Raw genomic sequence first — 21,241 nt, forward strand, 5'->3', positions numbered from 1 at the left:
AGAGTAGGCGACAGGACGACCACTCTCCTTAACATCAGACTTTGGACAAGCAAGAGAGGCCAAGGCTGCACTGACCCCTAAAGCTAAAGTCCAAAACAAGAATAGCTGGGATTTGAGCCACTGTGTCCAACAGGTTTACAAACTAGACTTGAGAGAGAAATCTCTCTACTTCAGTGTGTCAGGGAGGAATACAGAAAGGCCCGCCTAGTAACAGCAATGTAATGCAATTAACATTCCTTAACAGCTTACAGATTTGTCAGGAACCATCCTTGGGGCTTCTCTTGGTTTATAGGTCACAACTTCTTTATCCCATTCATCCGTCGCTGGACACTTAGATTATCTCCGTGTGTTGGCCATTGTGAAAAATGCTGCAAGGAACATGAGGGCACAAGTATCTCTTTGACAGAGTGATTTCAATTCCTTCAGTGGAATTTCTGGGTCCAGTGGTAGTTCATTTCATTTTAATTTTGAGAGGGACCTGCATACTGTTTTCCATCGTGGTATAAATTCTTCAAAGGCAGCTGCTGAGTCTAGTGAGAGTAACTCCGCAGCATGCCAACACCTGGGCCAGATGTACAGACAGTAGCGTGTGAAAAAGCAGGATGCCACTTCCAGAGGGAGTTCAGAAAGTTCATTCCGACAGGGAAACAACTGCTACATCAGCAACACAGCAGCTGTCAGCCACCTGGAATAAGCTGCGAGGACAAGGCCGTCTCCCACACCAGGAGTGCGGGCTGTCCTGGGCTCACTGACAGCAGGACGGAGAGCCGAGAACAAGGCATCCCTAACTTCTCCCTAAGCAAATCTGGTCACGGCGGGTAGTAAACACAAAACGTGACTCCAGAGTTTTACTAGTCTATGAGGTGGCTTAATTGAGTAAGTTACGAGGTCTTTCATGAATATAGGGACTAGAAGCAAAAGTTTTGTGGGGTAAAAACAAGCTCCATTTTAGACTTACAGAATTCATTTATGATGGGGGTCAGCATTTTTTTTTTTCCTGTAAAGGGCCAGAGAGTAAGTATTTCAGGCTTTGCAGGCCATATGTGGTCTTTGATGAATTTTCCCCCCTAGAACTTGTAGAATTCTCTTTGTCGCCAGTGTTCTAAAAGTTTTCAGTCATGTACTTGGTAAAGGTTTATTTTTGACCCATTCGGAAACGCACCGCTTTCACTCAGGGAAATTTTACTGGATTTTTCTTGAATAATTTTTTTTCCTTTCACTTCATTTGTGCTTTCTCTCTAGAGCTCTCATTATTCAGATGCCGGTACTCGTAGACTGATCCTCTAATTTTCTTATTTTATATACACTATTTTCCTTTCTTTATCTCTTTGTTCTACTATTGTAAAGACTTTTTTTTTCTATTTTCTATTCTAATCTTTCTTTTGAGATTTTCCACTTAATTGTTGTTTCAATTTCCAAGAGTTCTTCCAAGTTCTTTACGTCTGTTTTTTCATAGCATTTGACTTTATTTTCTGGATGCAATGTCTTCTCCAATATCTCAATTTACTGACGATAGTTTGTTGTTGTTGTTGTTGTTTTAACTCTTCTTCTTTCTGCAGATCACTTTTTCAACTGCTTATTTTAGCTGTGGTCCTCCATGTTAGAGACTTTCCTAAAATATCTGGGGATCCTTCAATGCCAGTTCATAATTAAGAGTGAAACACTGAAGAACTGACCAGAAGCTTGGAGCGCGTGTGTGGGGCTTGGTGACTGAGCTTCCTTATGAGGAAGGAAGGTATTCCTCACTACCGCCTGCACTGAGACACAGCCTGATTTCATTATCGTTAGGTTTTTTTCCTCCTGGACCTCCTTGATTTCCTCTAATCAGATTAGAAAGATTCCTTTCTAATCTTTTGCCTGGAAGAAATAACCCCGGCTGCGGCATTTTCACAGCTGACTTGGGAAGAAGACATGGTCTCAAAATTCAGTTTGCAAACGGTAATTTAACACTCTTGTTTTCAGTGTAGTACCCCAGACTTTCAACTGTGCCTATAACCCCAGCCCAGGCCCCTCTATTTTATCCTCTATCTAGAATAAACTTACCACCTTCTACCTAGATTGGGGAGTGGGAGTTGCAAAGACTAGAGGCAGAGTGTATAGGTATAACTTCTTCTTAAACTACCTTTTCATCAATCCCCATATTTTTAGCTCCATTTCATCCCTACACACACGTGCACGCACACACACGCACGCGCACACCCATGCACACACACACGCACACACTTCTGCAGCACTTCATGCCACTAATTTCTAAGCCGCTGGAGAATTTTGCATTATAAATCGGGTTGCTTCTTGAATTTCCCTCACTGCTGACAGAGTTTGCTTTGTCAGGTTTAGTATAAGCAATTGCCTACTTGTCTAGATCTTTCAGAGTTTCCGAGAATTTATTCTCTTTGTGTTGTCTTCTATTTCTGTACTGGCTGTAAGCCTTCATAAACAATGTCATTTTAGCAGGATTTGAGGAGAGAGCTAAACAGACTCAATGTGCTCAACTGATAGTCCCATAATACCCTTAAATATTTTTATAGGCCATTATCTAGTTTAAAATTTTAATGTTTAAAGTTTTAATGGTTAAGGGATCTGGGAGTACAGCCATACGCACACACACAGGTTAACTGATATGGCCATGTACTTGCTGTCATACTGCGTAAGAAACTCGCTCTTTCAGGTCCTCATCGGTAAGTGGGGAAACTGACCACCCACTTTCTGGGGCTGCTTATTTAATAATAAGACAATCCCTGTCAGTGGCCTCACTTGATTAATGTAAGTTGTTACATATAATGATAATAAGACTAATAAATAACATTTTCAGATGCTTTCTATGTTCCAGGCAATGTTACAGGCACATTTTCTGTATCTCATTTAATCCTCACAAAAGATACGAAAAATCTAAATTCAGAAAGGCTAAACAACCTGCAGAAGGTCACAAAAAGAATGCTGTGATTTCATCTGCAGATTCACTCTCAGGCCTGGAGTCTTGCTCTTTAAGGTTTGCTTTCTTTTTCTGTCTGTTAGGTTTCTAGCAGGAAACAGATGTTGATCACAAGCTGAGTAATTAACAAAAGTTGAGTAAAGATGTGGGTTGGGTTTAGAGATAAGAAGAGGTGATGTAATACTCTGGGGCTAATAACACCATAGGCCTGAAAGGCCAAGAGAAGGGAGATCTTAAAAAGAAAGTTGTAAACAGAAGGACAGCAGACAGCAACCGTGGGTTTCAGGAGAGGAAGGTTCTGCAGGGGGAAGCCCAAGAGGTAAACACTTCAGGACACTGGGGTTCCCTCTCTTTGAGCTCTTGTGTCTCCCTTCGGCCAAACCCACCGAGAAGCCAGAGACCACAGAGCTTCCTGTCCTGATGGTGAGAGCCTGGTGGAGAAGGATGCAGAGTAGATATGATGGTGCAAACGGGAACTATCGTGTAATTCCACGGACTTGTACACATACATTACTTGGTTTTCAGAAATGCATGTTCAACAGCAAAAACTTAGAGATAGAGGACAGAGAAACACAGAGAAGTAAATAAAGATGAAAAGTATTGCTAACATTCTGGTGTGTATCTTCCCTAAGAAGCAAGCACCCTCATCTGTCACCACCAGATCTTCAGCCTGCCTGCCTCTATGCCTTCGTCTTGCCTTCTTTCCCTAATTTTGAAATAATCACCCCTATTGTTAAAAAAAAGTCAAGTAACATAATTTTGTTCAAATTCACATCCCATTGTACCTACTTAAAGACTTCTCTCTAGCAATTATCAGCTCTTTCGTATCACAGTTTTTCCATCTCTACTGTGTCAGTCCCATCAACAAATAAACATTCACTAATATCACTCAGTTTCAAATATAATCTCCCCTCAGCCATCTCCAGCTGTGCCCACTCAAGCTTCTGCTTTCTTAGAATTGTCTGCTCACTTCCTGTTTTCTCCTCAACTCATTCCAAACAAGCGTTTGCTCCATCACTCTTGACACACATCTTGACCCACGAAGTTACCAATGATTAACATGCTGCCAACTCCAGTGGTCACTTCTCTGTCCTCCTTGTAGTTTCTTTCTCAAGAACTAACTCCATCACTTCCTCTTTGAAGTATATCTATACATTTTTTTTTTAAACTGGTTCTTAGGGCAGCACCACTTGTGCTTTTCTTCCTTCCTCGCCGGCCACTTCTCCTCAGCCTCTGCTGCTCCTCATCCTCTGTTGGGTCTCTGAATGTCACGGTGCGCCCAGGCCCCGTCTGGGCCAGCCCTCTCTCCTACATCTACACTCTTCCTATAGGTAATGGCGTTCCAGACCCAAGCCTTCCAGAACTACCGATATGCTCAGGGCTTCCAGATTTAATACCCAGACCTGACCTTTGAACTCTAGACTCATATATCCAGCTACTGCCTTAACAGCTCCACTTGGATGTCCAATAAGCTTCTCAATTTGACAGTTTCAAAACAGAACTCTTGGCATCTTCCATAAATCCTCTTTTCCTGTTGTCGTCTTCATCTCAGTGTTATCAGGGTCCATCAAGTTGCTCAAGTCAAAAATTTGCTGTAATTCTAATTTCTCTCTCTACTTTATACTCCGGATCCAATCATCAGCAAGTTCTGTTGACCTGACTTTCAAAACATGTACCCCAAATATGTTCAGTTCTGTCTCTTGTGCTATCATACTGGTTCTGGCCACCATCACTCCTTGCCTGGACCACAGCAATAGCTCCCTACCTGGTCTAGCAGCTTCCATACTTGACTTCCTAATATCCACTGTCCATACAGCAGCCAAAATGATCTTGTTCAGATATATATAAAATCAAGTCACGCCTCTGCTTAAAGTCTCCCCCAACACACACCCCTGCTCATTGGTTTTGTATGTCACTTAGAACAACATCCAGGATCCTTATCCCACCTGACAGGTCCCCATGTGACCCGGTCCCTGTCTCCTTCTCTGACTTATCTCACATGACGCTCTCCCTTGTATCAGCCACATCAGCCTGCTTTTTCTTAAACATGCCAAATTCATTTTTGCCTTGGGGCCTTTGCAGCTGCTCTTGTTTATGCCTGGTAAAGTTTCCTTTCACCCTCAGATCTTTGAATACCTCATTCTTTCTTGTCATTTAGGTCACAGGTTAAATGTATCTTCTTTACAGAGTCTTTTTCAAACTACCCTCCTTAAAGTAACCCCACCCACTACCCCACTCCTCACCTATTCATGTAACTCTTAAGCAATACTCTCAATTTTAATTTTATCAGGACAGCAAGAATCATGACTGGGTAGTATCATGCAAGGACATTTTCTTGTATGGTCCCAGTGTTTGTAGTTTACTGTCACTTCTCCCACTGGAATGTGAGCTGAAAGGACCTGTCTGTCTTCTTCTGCACCATGTCTCTAGTGCCTAAAATGGCACCTGGCCCAGTATCTGTTGACCAAGTGAATGATATAGACAGACAGATAAGTTCATTCATTTGTTCAACAAACATTTGTGGATAAGTATATGTATATACACACGCACTCATAGATGTGTGTATTCCAAATGTGCTTAACAAGTGAATCATATTTACATAGCTGCCATCTACAGTTAGACTAGTAGTTAAGAGTATACGCTTTGAAGCTAGACTGCCTGGGTTCAAATTCTTCCTCTGCTGGCTAATAAACTATATGACCTTGAACAAATTATTTCATGTCTCATCCACAAATAATAGCTCCTGCCCTACAGGGTTGTTGTGAGGATTATATGAGTTAATACACGTAAAGCTCCTAGAACAATGCCTGGCATGTGATCAGTGCTCAATCGATGTTAGCTCTTATTTTTATTATCATTATGAGTATTCTTTCCCAAGGTTGTATTATATTTTACATACGAAACAACACATGATATCCTGCATTTTTCTTAGCTGTAGAGCTTGATCATTTCCTCACACCAATCAATGTGCTTCTGCATGTTTAATAAACATCCTTAAGATGCTCACTTGCTATCGGTGAGAAGAGGCTACATTGTGTACCTTTGAGGGGGTGGTGAAAGAATTCAAAAACACTATAAAACAACTTAGATTTGAATACAACATTAAAAGTCAAGATCATTATTTGGCTGTAGAGTGAATTTGTGGGCCATTCCTCCTTACTGAGAAATGTGCCCATGTCCCTTGGGGATGGTCACTTGCCAAAAGCAAATTCTTCTCTCTCCCTCTTCCTCTTTCTTCCCCTCCTCCTGATCTGGGTGGATATGTTTGTTTTCCATTCTTTCTCTCTCTCTCTTTCTCTCTTTTGCCTCTGGGCTGATATGCGTGCATTTAGAAAGATTAACAGGAAGAACTAACTGTTCTGTCAAATCTAGGAATGAATCTAATCTGGGTGGAAAAAAAGAAAGCTATGAATGCATCCTGACACAGAACAGCCTGGCCAGGACTGCTAAGCTAACTTTTAGTCAGTGTCCTTGGGGACGAGGGTCAGTTCCTCATATTAGTATGACAAGAATTTATCCTTCCCCCACACCTGGTGCATCATCTTCTCCGAGACAACTTGAAACAGCCTGCAAAGAGGCCACAAATGCTCATGGTGTGGGCTACCAGTATTTGAAGCTAGCTAAAGGACTGAAAAGTAGTGCATTTTCTATATGTTTAACCTCTTCTAAGAAGTGGTCTGGTGCCTATGCTCCAAACCTGTTACTTTGTACATCTGCTTTCTCACATTCCAAAATATTCACTTATCTTCCCCTACAGTGAAATCACCAAACATTCCATGGAAAATGTCTTACCGCAACTGAAATGCCATTTTACCTGGAATTTAAATGATGAAGAAATTTCCTTAGATGATTTAGAAGACAGAGTATGTGATCAGGAAGTTTCTAAACACAGAATTCAAAGCAACTGTGTACAATCTGTTTGCTAATGTTAAACACCTCTAAGGCCAGAACCCGGTGGCTCTGGAACACGCAGAGCAAGCAGAGGGGTTTATTGTGCACAGGCAGGAACAACAAGGCAAAATCATACATCTGGTCACCTGGGGAAACTCTCCCACGGTCTACAATCATCTGGGCAGACTTCCAGAAGCACAGGCTTTCATCAATAAGGTAGAGAATCTTTGCAAGAAGTTTGCAAGCTCCTATCGAATTGAATGCCCTGAGATTGTCTGTGAAGAGGAAAGGGCACTTCTAAAATAGGGAGGGAAGTATTATGAATGGGCTGAGTGTTTTGAGAAGGTGCTGGAAAAGACATCTACCAACCCAGAGTTCTCTTTGAGACTGGCCATCACACTCTATTGTCCGGGTGACAAAGCACCAACAGAGAACACCATTCACCTTGTGAGGAAGGCCATGCAGCTGAATCCTGACAACTGGTATATTAATGTTCTCCTGGCTCTGACTCTTCAAAAGATCAAGAAAGAAACAGAAGAAGACAAGTTAGTGGAAGAGGCCTCAAACAAAACACCACGTCCAACAGATGTACTCCGCAGTGCAGCCAAATATTACCAAAATAAAGGCACTCTGCACCCAGGTATAGAATTACTTAACAAGGCTTTAGAATCAGTGCCAAACAACATCTACCAACATCTCCAGATTGGATGCTGCTACAGAGCAAAAATCAGACAAATAGAGATCAATAAAGTGCTCAACTAATGAAGATGATGAACTACAGGAAATGATGAAAAACGCTGTGAATCATTTTAAGAAAGCTGTTGAGCTGAATAGTAACCTCCCCCATGCCTGCTCAGACCTTGCTTGCCTCTATGCCGTAACAGGTCAGTATGATACTATCGTGAGACAGAGTATTACTTCCAGAAAGAATTCAGTAAGGCTCTCCCTCCAGCAGAGAGACAGGCGCTCCATCTGCACTACGGCAACTTTCGGCAGTACCAGAGGATGTGCGATGACACTGCCATCCGCTGTGACCTGGAGGGCTTGACCACACACGGGCCGTTGACTGAGAAGGAAAAGCTGATTATAGATCCAAGAAGAATTGCCAAGAAAGGACTCTCAGAAACGCCCCAGCCACTGTGGGTTGACGAGTCTCCCGATTCACTCGTGAACTGATTAGAAAAGGGTACCCAAGAGCCAACAGCCTGGAGAGAAGACTTGGATGCCTGTTGGACCATCCAGCCTCCAACCCTGGCAGATTCATCCCCTCCGCATCTCTGGCTGAGAAGAGAAGTAAGGAAATGGTAGAGGGTGCGGGTGGGGCCCACCACGCGGAAGGGTAGAGGGCCCTAGAGGGTCTAACCAGGCCTCTGGGCTTCAGAGAGAGAAGAGGGAAGCAAAAGAGGCCTGGTCTGATGGTCACAAAGGGCAGGGAAATGAGGAAACAGAGAACCTGAAACTCCAAGGCACTCAGCCGAATGGCTGGGCTTTTCAATTTGCTGCCTCTTTTTCCAGGTTCCGAACACTCTCTCATCCAAATCTGGAAATTCAGAATCACTTTTATCTCTGTTATACAGATATTTTGAGCAAAAGCTCCTGTGAGGGAAAGCACTGGCTCTGGGGCTATGTGATTCTGACTGATCCTCAGTTTGCATCATCCGGATTTCCTAACTCTCGCCCACGGCCTGGCACACAACAGACACTCAATATTTGCTGAGTAGAATAGAATGCCATTGGTGGCTGACCCTCTTTCCTCACTCTTTAGACTCTAAAATAAATTCCATGTAAGTCAAAGTTTTAAATGTTTAAAAATAGAAATCACAAAATTTCTGCAAGAATTCCTGAGAGGAGAGCAGGTTTTGCATTAACAGGCGGGGCATGCGTAATTGAGATGCATGTTTGCAGGGGTGAATGGAGGACAGCTAGTGTGTTGGTTCCTATTGCTGCTGTAACAAATTATCACAAACTCAGTGTGATAATTATGTTATAACCAACTATGTTGGTTAGAAGTCCTACATAGGTCTACCAAATTCAAATCAAGGTGTCAGCAGAGCTGCATTCCTTCTGGAGTTCTAGGGGATAATCTGTTTGCCTTTTCCAGCTTCTACATGGTGCCATGGTGTCTCCTTGCCCTCTTATATTCACACAGGGCGTGGTTTCTTTTCACTCTGGAATAGTCTCTTTTCACCCTGTCCTTTCTTTTTTTTTCTCTCTCTCTTTCTTCCTTTTTTTTTTTTGATACCTTAGGTGAATTTTATTGGTTTTCTTCAATCTGCCTTTTCTTTTTCAACCAAATGTACTCTGAGTCAATAGACTAAAATAATTTAAACAATTTTCAAATGTCAATCAAAATAAAAAGAAATATCCCCTTTAAATATACATATATTCAAATAGATTCCTAATGAAAACAGTTGTTCAGTCATACAAATATTCCCTTGAGGAATGTCATTTCAGAAACCATCCTTTTAAGAGACCATTTGGGTAGAAGTATCTGCGTGAATACTAGGTTAATACTGTGACGATTAGGACATTACACATGGCCTAAAGGACTTCTACTACTACAATTACCAAATGGGATTATTTAACTGAGACTTGAGGAAGGAAAAAGCAATTGGAAAAAAACTATATTGCAATAAAGAGTAACATACAGGAGAAAGAGAATTCTTGAGATAATTTTTTTTAATTGTGGCATCTGAAAGTTGTAAGTATGAAACAAAACACAAAAGGTGTAAAAGATGAATAAATTTTTACTATGTTAAAAGCATATATTTCATGAAAGAGACACCTTTAGAAAGTCAAAAGATAAATGACAAACTTAAAAATACTATTTCAACACATTACTAGGTAAAGGCTTAATTTCCTCAAATGCTGAAACAGTTTCTGTTGGTCAATAAGGAAAAAGAAACTCAGTGGGTAAATGGACAAAGATCAGGAACAGGCAGGAAATGAAAATGGCCTTTAAACATATGACATGATTGTCAGCATCACCCCTGTTACGAGCACAGCACACCAACACTACAAGGGAGACCGTCTCAGGTCAACAAAACACCTTTCCTAAGAGCATACTAACAAGGATGTGGGTGAATAGGCTCTACCACGCACTGGTGTTGAGATTATAAATTGTCTAGATGCAAGGTGTCTTGACAGCGGTGGTGGTTTCACAGGTATATACATCTATCAAAGTTCATCAGATGGTACATCTGAAATATGTGTAGTTTACTGTACAGAAATTATACGATAAAGTTTTTTTTTAAAGAATTGTATAGACAAAGGGAATTTGTTGACTATTAAGTTGTCATTGGGAAGGGGGCTTTCCCATCTGAAACTCCATTTCCCAACCTCCCCATATACTTAAGTGGAACGCGCTTGGCCCCACCCCTAGAATTTCTGATTCACGTGGTCTAGAACAGAGCCTGAGAATGTGTACTTCTCGCGGGTTCCCAGGTGACGTTGATACTGCAGGTGGTTGATGACAATGTGAGAACTAGCACATTAAACCACTTTGCAGCCAAAGCTGCCCTTCAGGGTGGCTTTCCTCATTCTTGGCAACAGCAAATAAGGACTCTCCCTTGGTCTAGGCTGAGACAGGGGCAGCCCTACGCCTATATTTTAGGACACAGACACATAAATATTGGCAACAACTAGAGTAATCACAACTCTCACTGAGTAAGTTTCATCTTTCTCAAAATAGACATACTGCTGAAAGTGAGTTGAGTTTCCATCCTAGTTTCTATTCTGCAGTCACATCACGTATTCCTGCACTAGCCCAGCTGCCAGATCAGCTGACTTACTGTACACAGCCACTGACCACACAGATTTCTGAAGGGTAAATCAGTACCTCTGAATATTTCTAAACACAGTGACCTTGTGCTTCTTCCAGCTGGGACCTTGATCAATAAGATTAAAACATTGCTATCCACTAGTTTTCCAGAACGCAAATTAAAAAAAAAAAAAACAGAACAAAATCCACAGTGTTCCAGTTTCCTATTTCAGCATTTCTTGTACATCTAACCTGCATTTCTATAAATACATAACAGAACTTGAAAACAGAATGAGAACTTGTGACTCATGAGTGAGACCTACAAGTAAGGGTTCCCAACCGGGATAGGCTTAGCTGTTTCCTAATAAAAGGATAGGGAATTGCCAAGAAGCATAACTTCTGCTTCGACCCTACAGTAGGCAGGAAAATCCAAGATAAATTACACTTTCCCCAAAACTGAATAACCTGCCTCAGCAACCTCAGTTTTACCTGAGAAAACGTTTCACCTACGCTCCGTGTAATTCCCTGACCTCAAAGATACCTAGTGTGGTATCTCTGGGTCTTCCCCCCTTGGGTCTGTGCACATTGTGATCCCTTTATGATTAAGGGTATGAATAAGGATGAAGAACATTTCCTCTATCCTAACAAACCACTATGGCTGCCAATTGCAGTGTGCAGATGCTGACTACCAAGGTGACCCAGGGGATTCAAAATATGGAGCTCACAGAAGTCAAAAATGGAGAGAGATGTCAGGAATTGTTTGGCTTCAGTTAGTGATCATGATGGAACGTGGGATGTCAGCTAAAGCTCTGAAAAAGGCAAACATCAAAATGTATCTTCTGGTTTCTTTGGTTAGTGATTTTAGTTATTAATTAGAACAAAAACTAACATTTACTTATTATATTCCAGGCACTATTCTAACGGCATTTTGTGCATTAACCCATTTGATCCTCACAACATCACACGGTAGTGGCGGTATTCCCACTTCACAGAAGAAGAAACCGAAGCATGGAGACATTCAGTAATTTCTAGTGTCACAGCACATAAATGGAGCCTGGCTACAAATCCAGACAGACTGACATCAGAGCCCAGGGTTCCAATCATATATTCATTCATTTCAACAACTACTTTTTGAATGCCTGCCATGTGCCAGGTATTACTACAGGGACTGGAGATTCAGCAGTAAGGGAAACAGATGAAACCCCCCTGCCCTGTGGAAATCACATAACTGCCCTTTACAGTGACCTGCAGGTCATATTGGTGATAAGGGTGGACAGTGAAGATGGGTTAACATTGCAATCATAAGGCAGAGTGCTTGGTAAATGTATCCTTTTTCAAGTTAGGCTCCCTTGATGGCAGCTGATCTAAGACATCAGTACAATTCACAAAGAAGTTCTTCTGACACAACATTGTAAATCAACTATACCTCAATAAAAACAAACAACAACTACAACAAGAAAGAAGTTCTGACTCACTACTGGGGATGGGGGAGAAGGGGATGGGACTCGGCTATTACGTAATGCTCAAGACTCACTTCCTCTTAGAGCCCTGCCAATTTCACTTTCCAGTTTCAATTTCTCTTAAAGTCTGTTTAGGCAAAGGAACCAGTTGGTGCTTCCATATATAGGGCTCTTTATCATTCAGTTGAGGCAGAGGAGGAAGATTTCTGACGAGCGCAGTAGCCCGAACTGCAGCCTTTCAGAACAGCTGAGACGTGCCCAGCAATCATGAGGTAGACTCTCTCTTCTCTGATCGTGTTGGAAATGTCTAATCAATCCTGCTGTGGAGAGAAAACTCTAACTAGCCATGTTCTTGAATTGTTTTGCTTTAGTGTTTGTTTATAGCCTTACTTTTAGAATCGGAGAGTTGGTCTTGTTTATCACTTCCAGGCGTCTGTCTGTCTTACTGATGCTGGCTTGTTTACTCCTTCCTAAGTTATTTTCTGCCTCACACAGTCATGCTTCCTATGGGCATCTCTCACTGCCCCTGGGAAGCTGAGAACTGAGGTCAGAAAGGAGTGAGGCAGGAAGGCAGAGGGCAAAGAGAGAGATGTTTAATCAGGCAAGTGCTTCATTTAAAAATGAGTCTGGGGGAACTGCTCCTGTAGACTGTCTCTCTTTTCTTTCTTTTTTGACAGGATTAAGTGAGGGGCATTTGATACGATTCTTATTTAGAAAAAGATCTCTTTATAGCAAATATTGTTAAAAATGTACTCAGGGTAGCAACCTCACTTCATGCTAAGGTGGATTTTACTTTTAATGTGCTCAGCCATCTCAGATTTACATTAGGCTGATAAAATAACAAATATTTTTCACCCCAAGGCTCTACTGATAGGCTAGTGTCTTCCTACCTGAAGTATGAATTGGAGATGGAGTGCTTGGAGAAAACAGTCCCCACCTCTAAAATCCTCTCATACCCCAGAAACATAAGATTTCCCTGGAGAGAAGGTGTTAGCTCATTGAGTAAGAAAGGAGCTTTCTCTTCTATTTTCTCCAGTTTGAGGGTGAGGTAGTCAGACTGGATACCTAAGGCTCAGTGCTGGGAGCTCCAGAATCCAAGGGTATTAGCCTCAGTCCTTACTTCCTAGAAGAAGTAGATATTTTTCCTGCTGGTCTGCACATTTGCCTGATAGGGAAAAAAAATCATTGGTGATATTTCTAGATCTCTGTTTCCATAGTAACTCAGAATCTTTAGAAACCTTCTTCTTATTCTTTAGAATTTTAGCAAGGTCTTCCCTTAGAATCTTTCCCATAATAGTACAGACTTATAAGTTCTTTTCATTTTCTTTGATTCTTTAGCTATAGGGATTGTCACCAGGCATTGCTCCTGTGGTCTAAGACAGTGGTTCTCAAGCTTGAGCATGCATAAGATCCAAGTGGAGAGCTTGCTAAAGACAGATACTTGAGCTCAATACTGCTGCACAAACCCCGAGATTCTGACTTGGTAGGTCTGGTTTGGGATCCAGGGATGTGTATTTCTAATAGGCTCCCCAGAGGTGCTGGTACTGCACTAAGACATGTGGTGGCAGCACTGGCTTTGAGTCTGGTGGATAATGTGCCTTTCATCCAGGCAAGAAGCAAGGGAAGAAATTGTTTGCTGTGTAAATATTTGGAACTTCTAAGGGCATCAGGAGCATAAATCTCACAAGTCTGAGTCCAGGAAGCAAGTGTCTGGGACCAGCTTCTGACTTACCAGTAGAAAAAAAATCTCAAAAATCACACAGTGCAACCAGATGCCTTTTGAATACTACTCAAAGGAATTTTACATACGTGTATATATTAAATGTCTTTATCTTGCAAATGCATAATTGACTATATGTTGGAGATCACCTCAATTATATTCACTCTCTCTGTTCCTTGTATACCATGAGCAAGTAGCTAAAGAGCTCATGTGCTAAGGATATCTTCCTGTAACATCACTAGGAAGGAAGAGAAACCAGTTGGGAAATGAACTTCTCAAGGGGAGGCTATTGTCATTACAATGTCAGCTGCCAAGTGAGTCACTCTCCTGGCCGGCACTTGTCCCGTTACATCAAGAAGCTCAGACAACCTGGCTCTTCACTAAGACCTGCATGGGGCTTTGAAACGACACCGTTTTTCCCTGAGCAGAAATTCCTACCTATTTTCCCTCTGATTTTTCATTTATTCTATTTGCGGTAATTACATCTCTAAGTAACAGACATGAGCAGGAACTGATTTGAAGTTCCTAGAATGGGTCATAGGACCCATGCACAGGACAATAATGATCCCGAGAGGACCAGAACAGGGCACTGGGGAGCTTGGGGGACTCATTCTCTGCCTCTTCTCCATGTGCATCTGGGCCACTCTCTCTGCAGCATATAATACAGAATGTGTTTGCCATCAGATCCTCGGCGTGCACAGCACTCTTCTTAACATATGAAGACTCCCTCACACCATCTCAGTTCCATTTCCAGCTTCCACTTGAGTTTGGGTGCCCAGCCCTGGTCTAATCAAACTGGGGGGCTTGGAGGGTATAAAAAAGTAAAAGATAGGGGACAGGAAGAAAATGAGGGAATATAATTTTCCATTTAGACAAGTATTTCAAAAGTGGTACTTGCCACATCACATGATTTCCCAGATTTCTACTGGCTGTCCATGTCAGAATCCATAATATATAGAAAATCAGTTGATTAACATACACTGTGAAAAAAATTTTTTCCAGTGAGAAAAAAAACATTTCAGGGACTCAATACAAAGGAAACATTGAGAAAGAAGTTGGAACAATAAATGATTTTAACCTACTCAATCTCCAAATTTATTCAAGATAGGGATTTTTGTTTATTTGTTTGCTGTTTCTGTTTGGTTGGTTTTTACTTATTTGTTTGTTTATTTACTTATTTAGAAGACCAATACAAAGGAATGAAAAATCCTCCCAGAAGGGTTGCAAAATCCTCCCTCAAGGAAACAGAGCATTTCCCATACGGAAAGATGCTCGCTGCCTTGTGAGTTTCCTTCTCTAGCTGTACTTCTTGTCCCCTTTTATGAAAGCGTAGGGGAGGGTAAAAACAAAATCAAACCACACCAAACACAAAAGAAAGTATAGGGGAGGAAATTTTTTTCTTGTAGGCTTCTTGGTTCTCTGGCCAGTCTAATAATCAAATTAACATAAAACGGAGTAACAAGAGAAAAACAAATTTAATTACATACATATGGGAATTCCATAAGAATAGAAACCCACAGGCAATCAGGCAATTGAGGCTCATATGCCATTCTGAGCTAAGAAGAAGTGGGTAGGGGTCTGGGACTTCAAAGGGGAGGAAGACAGGAAGATGGGAAAAACAAATATTTGGTAAACAAACGTTTGTGGTGCCGTTAGAGACAACCAGACACACACAGGACTCTGACCTCCAGGCCCAGCTGAGGTCCCCTCAGCTTACCACACCTAGCCCATATTCTCTGTAATCATCTCTGGTGATACTTCTCCTCCTGGACCAGGCACTCTTTCTAAATTATTTTAAGCAATTAAGGGAGAGATCAGTTTTTCTTGAATCTACCAGGTCTTGACTGGTTTCAGGTCAATAACAGTCCACTTGCCAAAGTGGCACATTTTGAGGAAACTTGTTCTGAACTCCTCCAAAAACAAACCACAGGAAGGGAAAAGTTAAATTTTAATGGAAAATTAAAACAGCAAGTACAAAATTATTAGTAGATCAACTCAATGAGACACGTTAATCACCAGTTAAGAAGAAATCACCAGTTAAGAAGTGGGGGTGGGGATGATTACATTTTACTCCAAAATAAAAGTTGAAGACATACTAGTATACAGAATAATAATTATAAAATTAAGAGGTAGGATAATACAAAAGCAGGGGGGAAATGAGTAATAATTAAGAATGGTTGAAAATAAGATTGGAATGGTTAAAATAGAAAAGTTCAGGAAAAAAATGAGAATACAGACTATCAAAATAACAAAAAGACCAAACAAAATGAATTTGATAAAAGCTCCAAAAGTTTGGATAGACAAAAATCAATGAAGGATTTATGACAAATAATTAGACAGAAAATAGAAAATAATAAAAAGAAAAAAATACAAATTAAGGAGAACTAAGGAATTTAAAACATAGAGGATAAGATGGAGTTGAATTTCAGTTGAATTTCAGACAATGAGGAGATTAAGATCAGGATGGCAAACCATTAAAAGAACAGAAAATGATAAAGCTACAATTTCAAAAAGTCAGTGCTAGGTAAGAAGGAAGAACAGAAACAAAAAGTAATTCAATAGTCTTCCTTCTTAAAAACTACATAAAATCAGACCTCCACTGGAATCAGTTCCCATGGATTTGGCCTCTGCAGAAAGCTGAGGGCCAGCATACCCAACACCAACTGCCTTAATCAGGGAAGCCTCGTCTCAGGCTCAGAGCCCTGCCCACTGCCCTCTCCGTAATTCTTCTGCTGCCCGCAGTCACCCAGTTTCTGCTTCCTCCTGTGTTTAACATATAGGCCAAAATATAGAAAGGAAAAAAAGGAAAGGATATTCTTTTTTGATTGAGATTAACACTGTTCAGTTTCCCCGTTTCTTGCCTGGAGATTCTGTGCTACGTCTCAAGGTGTTCATCTGTCTGTTTTTTGCCCACAGTGAGACCACAAAGAACTCCTTGGAGAGCAGCCTAAGGCGACTAAAATGTCATTTTACCTGGAACTTGGTAGACGGAGCAGATTCCTTGGATGATTTTGAAGACAGAGTGTGTAACCAGGTTGAGTTTCAAAACAGTGAATTCAAAGCCACAATGTGCAACATACTGGCCTACATAAAACACTGCAGAGGCCAACACGAGGCCGCCCTGGAATGCTTACGGCAAGCTGAAGAGTTAATCCCGCAAGAGCACAAGGACCAGGCAGAAGTCAGAAGTCTGGTCACCTGGGGAAACTACGCCTGGGTCTACTACCACCTGGGAAGACTCTCAGAAGCTGAGTTTTATTTAGACAAGGTGAAACAAGTGTGTAAGAAGTTTTCCAGCCCCTACAGAATTGAGAGTCCTGAGATGGATTGTGAAGAAGGGTGGACACGGTTAAAGTGTGGACGAACCCAAAATGAAAGGGCGAAGGTGTGTTTTGAGAAGGCTCTGGAAAAGAATCCCAAGGATCCAGATTCCACCACTGGACTGGCCATCGTAAGCTACCGTCTGGGTAAATGGCCACAGTCTCAGAATCCCGTTGACCCTCTGAGGCAAGCCATTCAGCTGAATCCTAACAATCAGTACGTCAAAGTCCTCCTGGCTCTGAAACTTCAAAAGATGAACAAAGAAGCTGAAGCTGAAACATTAGTTGAAGAAGCTTTGGAGAAAGCCCCACTGGCAACAGATGTGCTTCGTGCGGCAGCAAGGCTGTACCGAAGAAAAGGTGACCTGGACCAAGCTATAGAACTCCTCAGAAAGGCTCTAAAATACATGCCAAACAACCCCTACCTGCATTGCCATATTGGGTGCTTCTATAGGGCAAAAGTCCTGGAAATACAGAATATGGAAGAGAATGAAATGTATGGAAAAACAGAGAAGTTACAGGAACTAATAAGACATGCTCTGGATCATTTAAAGAGAGCTGATAAGATCAATGGCAATCTCTCCCGTGTCTGTTCCTATCTTGCCTGCCTCTATGCGCAGGTCGGTCAGTATGAAGAAGCAGAGCATTACTTTCAAAAAGAATTCAGCAAAGAGCTTCCTCCTGTAGCCAGACAGGTGCTCCATCTGCGATATGGCAACTTTCAGTGGTATCAAATGAAATGTGAAGACAAGGCCATCCACTCCTTTATAGAGGGCGTGAAAATAAACCAGGAATCAAAGGAGAGAGAAAAGATAAAACTCAAACTGAAAAACATTGCCCAAACCAGGCTTTCTAAAAATGGAGCAGACTCTGAGGCTTTGCATCTCTTGGAGTTTCTTCAAGAGCTGAATGGAGAAACGCAGCCAGCAGAGGACAATTCTGAGAGGGAACTGGACTCTGGAAACCTCATCACTTCGGCATCTTTAGCTGAGAAATGAGGAATCAGAATGTGGTACCCACAGGGCTACTGCTGGAATGGAGCTGAATTCAACCCCTCCACCAAGCTGGCATTCAAAATATTTAACAACTGGTATGGCCTAGGCACGGACTAAGACACTGGCCACAGTACTGGGTCAGGGTTACGGAAGAATTCTGTTGGCCAAGTGTTAACACTTGAATCGCTCAAGGAGTTCTGGGAAAGGGTCTAGATTAGGGGGTAGGTCCTGGGACCCTGGTAAAGAGGCTATTTCTCAATTGACCTCTTGAGAGCAGTTTGCACCGTGACATTCCCTTATGGGGAGATGCCTTGGGTTTGTTACTATGTTTCTATAAAGCAGCCAGATATGTCACATCTGTAACACTGTGGCCCATTTCTGTAATGTTTTCCCATCTTCAGAGTCATTTTTAGATCCTATACAGGTTGGCCCTGTGTTGGAGTTCAGGGCAGGCTGTCCCAAAATATGCCAGAGCGGCATAAAGTTATTTTAGAGACAGCCAGTGCAGAACACTCTGACCCTCCTCTGAAAGCAGAAAATAAGTCTCATATGGGAAAAGTACCATCCCTGCATTAGGAGGTAAAGAGACATCCTTACTGCCAGAAACAGGGAACTCAGGACTGAGAAGTCTATGTAAATCAACTCTGCTTAGACTCTCCACTAACTAGTACCCAAGCCTAAGTTTCTGTCTTGTCCATTCCTCACACATTTATTATTTCTTTGTCTAAAAGGTATAAAGCTGGGCAGTTTGGTCACTTCTTCGGCTGTATCTGTCAGACCTCCATACCTACGAAATTAAATTTGATTTTCTCCTGTTTATTTATTGTGTGTCAATTTAGTTATTAGATCAGCCAGAAGAACCCAGAAGGGTAAGGGGATATTTTCCCCTCCCTGACACCTTGCATAGACATTACTGTGCTGTGTCCATCCAAAGGCTGGGGGACCAAAGCCTAGACAGGGCTGGGTGTCCTCTCTCTCTCTCCCTCCTGCCTTCTTCCCCCTCCTCCCCAGACAATCCTCAATCCAGGATTGTCTATGTGAACTCTATACAACAGGAGTTCAACTGTCCCATCTAACTGAGGGGGGAGATAGTTTGAAAAAAGAGAGCAGAGAACAGGTCAAACCTAGAAGAAACATATTTAGGAGAAACAATGGGGTTAGGCAACCACAATATAAGAGCTTCAGAAAGCATGTGTGGAGATTTTTGCCTCTTCTCTGCCCTCCCTGTAATCGTAACACAGCATGCAAAGAATAAAAAAGTGCTTCTGTAAAATAATGCCATTTGCAGCATCATGGATGGACCTGGAGATCATCATTCTAAAAGTGAAGTAAGCCAGAAAGAGAAAGAAAAATACCATATGATATCACATATATGTGGAATCTAAAAAAAAAAAAAGATACAAATGAAATTATTTACAAAACAGAGACAGATTCACAGAAATAGAAAACAAACTTATGGTTACCAGGGGGGAAAGGAGGTGGGAAGGGATAAATTGGGAGTTGAGATATGCAGATACTAACTAATATATATAAAATAGATACGCAACAAATTTCTTCTATATGGCATATGGAACTAAATTCAACATCTTGTAGTAACCTATAATGAAAAAGAATAGGAAAAACAGTATATGTATGCATATGTATGACTAAAACATTATGCTGTACACCAGAAATTCATGTAGCATTGTAAACTGACTATGCTTCAAAAAAAAAATAAGTGATTCTGTACAACATGCTAGAAATAATACATTTCTTTAAAACCTGACTGGAAAAACAGACGTCTCACCAGTAGAGATAGGGAAAGAGTAGGCAAGAGAGAAGGAGAGAAGAATGCTGGTTTGTCATTTGTGGATTATAAACATATGGAGAAAATTTTATTATTTCCACTATTGGGGAAATTTCTTCTTAATATGAAGACCTGCTTTGTTCAAAAATGCTTTGATGAGCCCAGGTACAAAATGATAGGAAAGTGACAGAACAGAGAAATTATTTGGTGGTGAAGGACCTAGTGAAAGGTCTTGGGCAATGACATCAGTAATGCGGAATACTTCCGCACTAGAAATGTTGCACATTAGGTGACATAAAACTTTGTTTAACCCTGAAGATCTTCAGGGAAACCAGAAAAGTCATGGTATGCTTGGAGCAGTTGGGATTTTCTAGGTAAACACTAACTGACCTGGGACAGACATCAAGGCTGGTGTGAACCAAAACACTCAGCTGACCCAGCATAAGACCATCAGTCACTCGCTGGGTGGCAAAGATTGACTGTTGGGATTAACTTAAATTTAAATGGTGGTATCAAGGGTTGAGGTGTTGGGGGACAGGAAAGATATTGTTTAAGGGTACAAACTTCCAACGGATAGATACATAAGTCCTAGAGGTCTAATGGATAGTATAATGAATATTTTGCATTAAGAATAGTGTTGTGTGCACTTGAGATCATTAGTATGCATAGTATGGATGCCTAAAAAAGCCACTGATTTAATTAATATACAACTCAGATGTGATGGAATATACAGGGGTGTCTGGTTTTTCTGAAATTTTGCTGTACCCTAAGTCTTCTATACTCAACTACTGATACATGCATTGTTACACTGGGTATGAACTGGCTTCATATAATCCAGACTGGTCTGACATCATGACCACTGAATAGAACAAATATTTTTCCTACAACTTTAAGATTCCAGGGCTTCAGCTTACACCCTGACGCCACCAGCAGACACCCTCGTGCACGGAAACACCCTGTCCCCACACTGGCAGCAGGCGGGCTGTGCTGTTCTCTCCGTTAGACCTCGCTCACATCTTGTACTCCTACCCACATTCTCTCTCCTCCTCTGACGTCCATTAGGAGAAATGAGAAAGTGTTGTCAGTTCTCTTTGATGCCCCATCCTGGAGGCAATCTGAACATACATGGGAGGGTTTTACCTATTAAGCAAAGAGCTGAAAGAGACACAAAGCTGGGAAGCCTCTCTTGTTTTTCAAGAGGCCTTGGTGGAAAATACAATCCACACCAGCTGCTAAGGTAAACTCATTCCACTGAACTGAATTGGGCAAGTGTCATTTCAGGGGAAGGTCTAGCTCACTTTTTCTGAGTAACTTATTGTTGGGTCTGGGGCCTGGGGAGAAAAACCAGGAGCGTTCTGATTGGAAGGTAAGACGGAC

General features: G+C 41.6%; 2 protein-coding genes across 3 annotated transcripts in view; one reads left to right on the forward strand and one right to left on the reverse strand.

The window, feature by feature from the left end:
- The window catches only part of LIPA (lipase A, lysosomal acid type), a 124,803-nt gene that overhangs the window by 56,698 nt on the left and 46,864 nt on the right, over positions 1-21,241 (reverse strand). The gene's annotated exons all lie outside the window — the stretch shown is intronic.
- IFIT2 (interferon induced protein with tetratricopeptide repeats 2) lies at positions 12,144-18,987 on the forward strand. 2 transcript variants are annotated; one of them, XM_006211051.4, is made up of 2 exons: positions 12,144-12,315; positions 16,680-18,986. In XM_006211051.4, exons 1-2 carry the CDS (start codon positions 12,311-12,313, stop codon positions 18,079-18,081), a joined length of 1,407 nt encoding a protein of 468 aa, XP_006211113.2. In that variant the 5' UTR covers positions 12,144-12,310; the 3' UTR covers positions 18,082-18,986. The 2 variants fall into 2 exon arrangements, with proteins under 2 accessions (XP_006211113.2, XP_072828435.1); XM_072972334.1 differs by lacking the exon at positions 12,144-12,315 and adding an exon at positions 13,464-13,526 and having other exon boundaries at positions 16,680-18,987.

This window comes from Vicugna pacos, chromosome 11 (assembly GCF_048564905.1).
Source record: "Vicugna pacos chromosome 11, VicPac4, whole genome shotgun sequence".
In the NCBI taxonomy this organism is placed as follows: Eukaryota; Metazoa; Chordata; class Mammalia; order Artiodactyla; family Camelidae; genus Vicugna; species Vicugna pacos.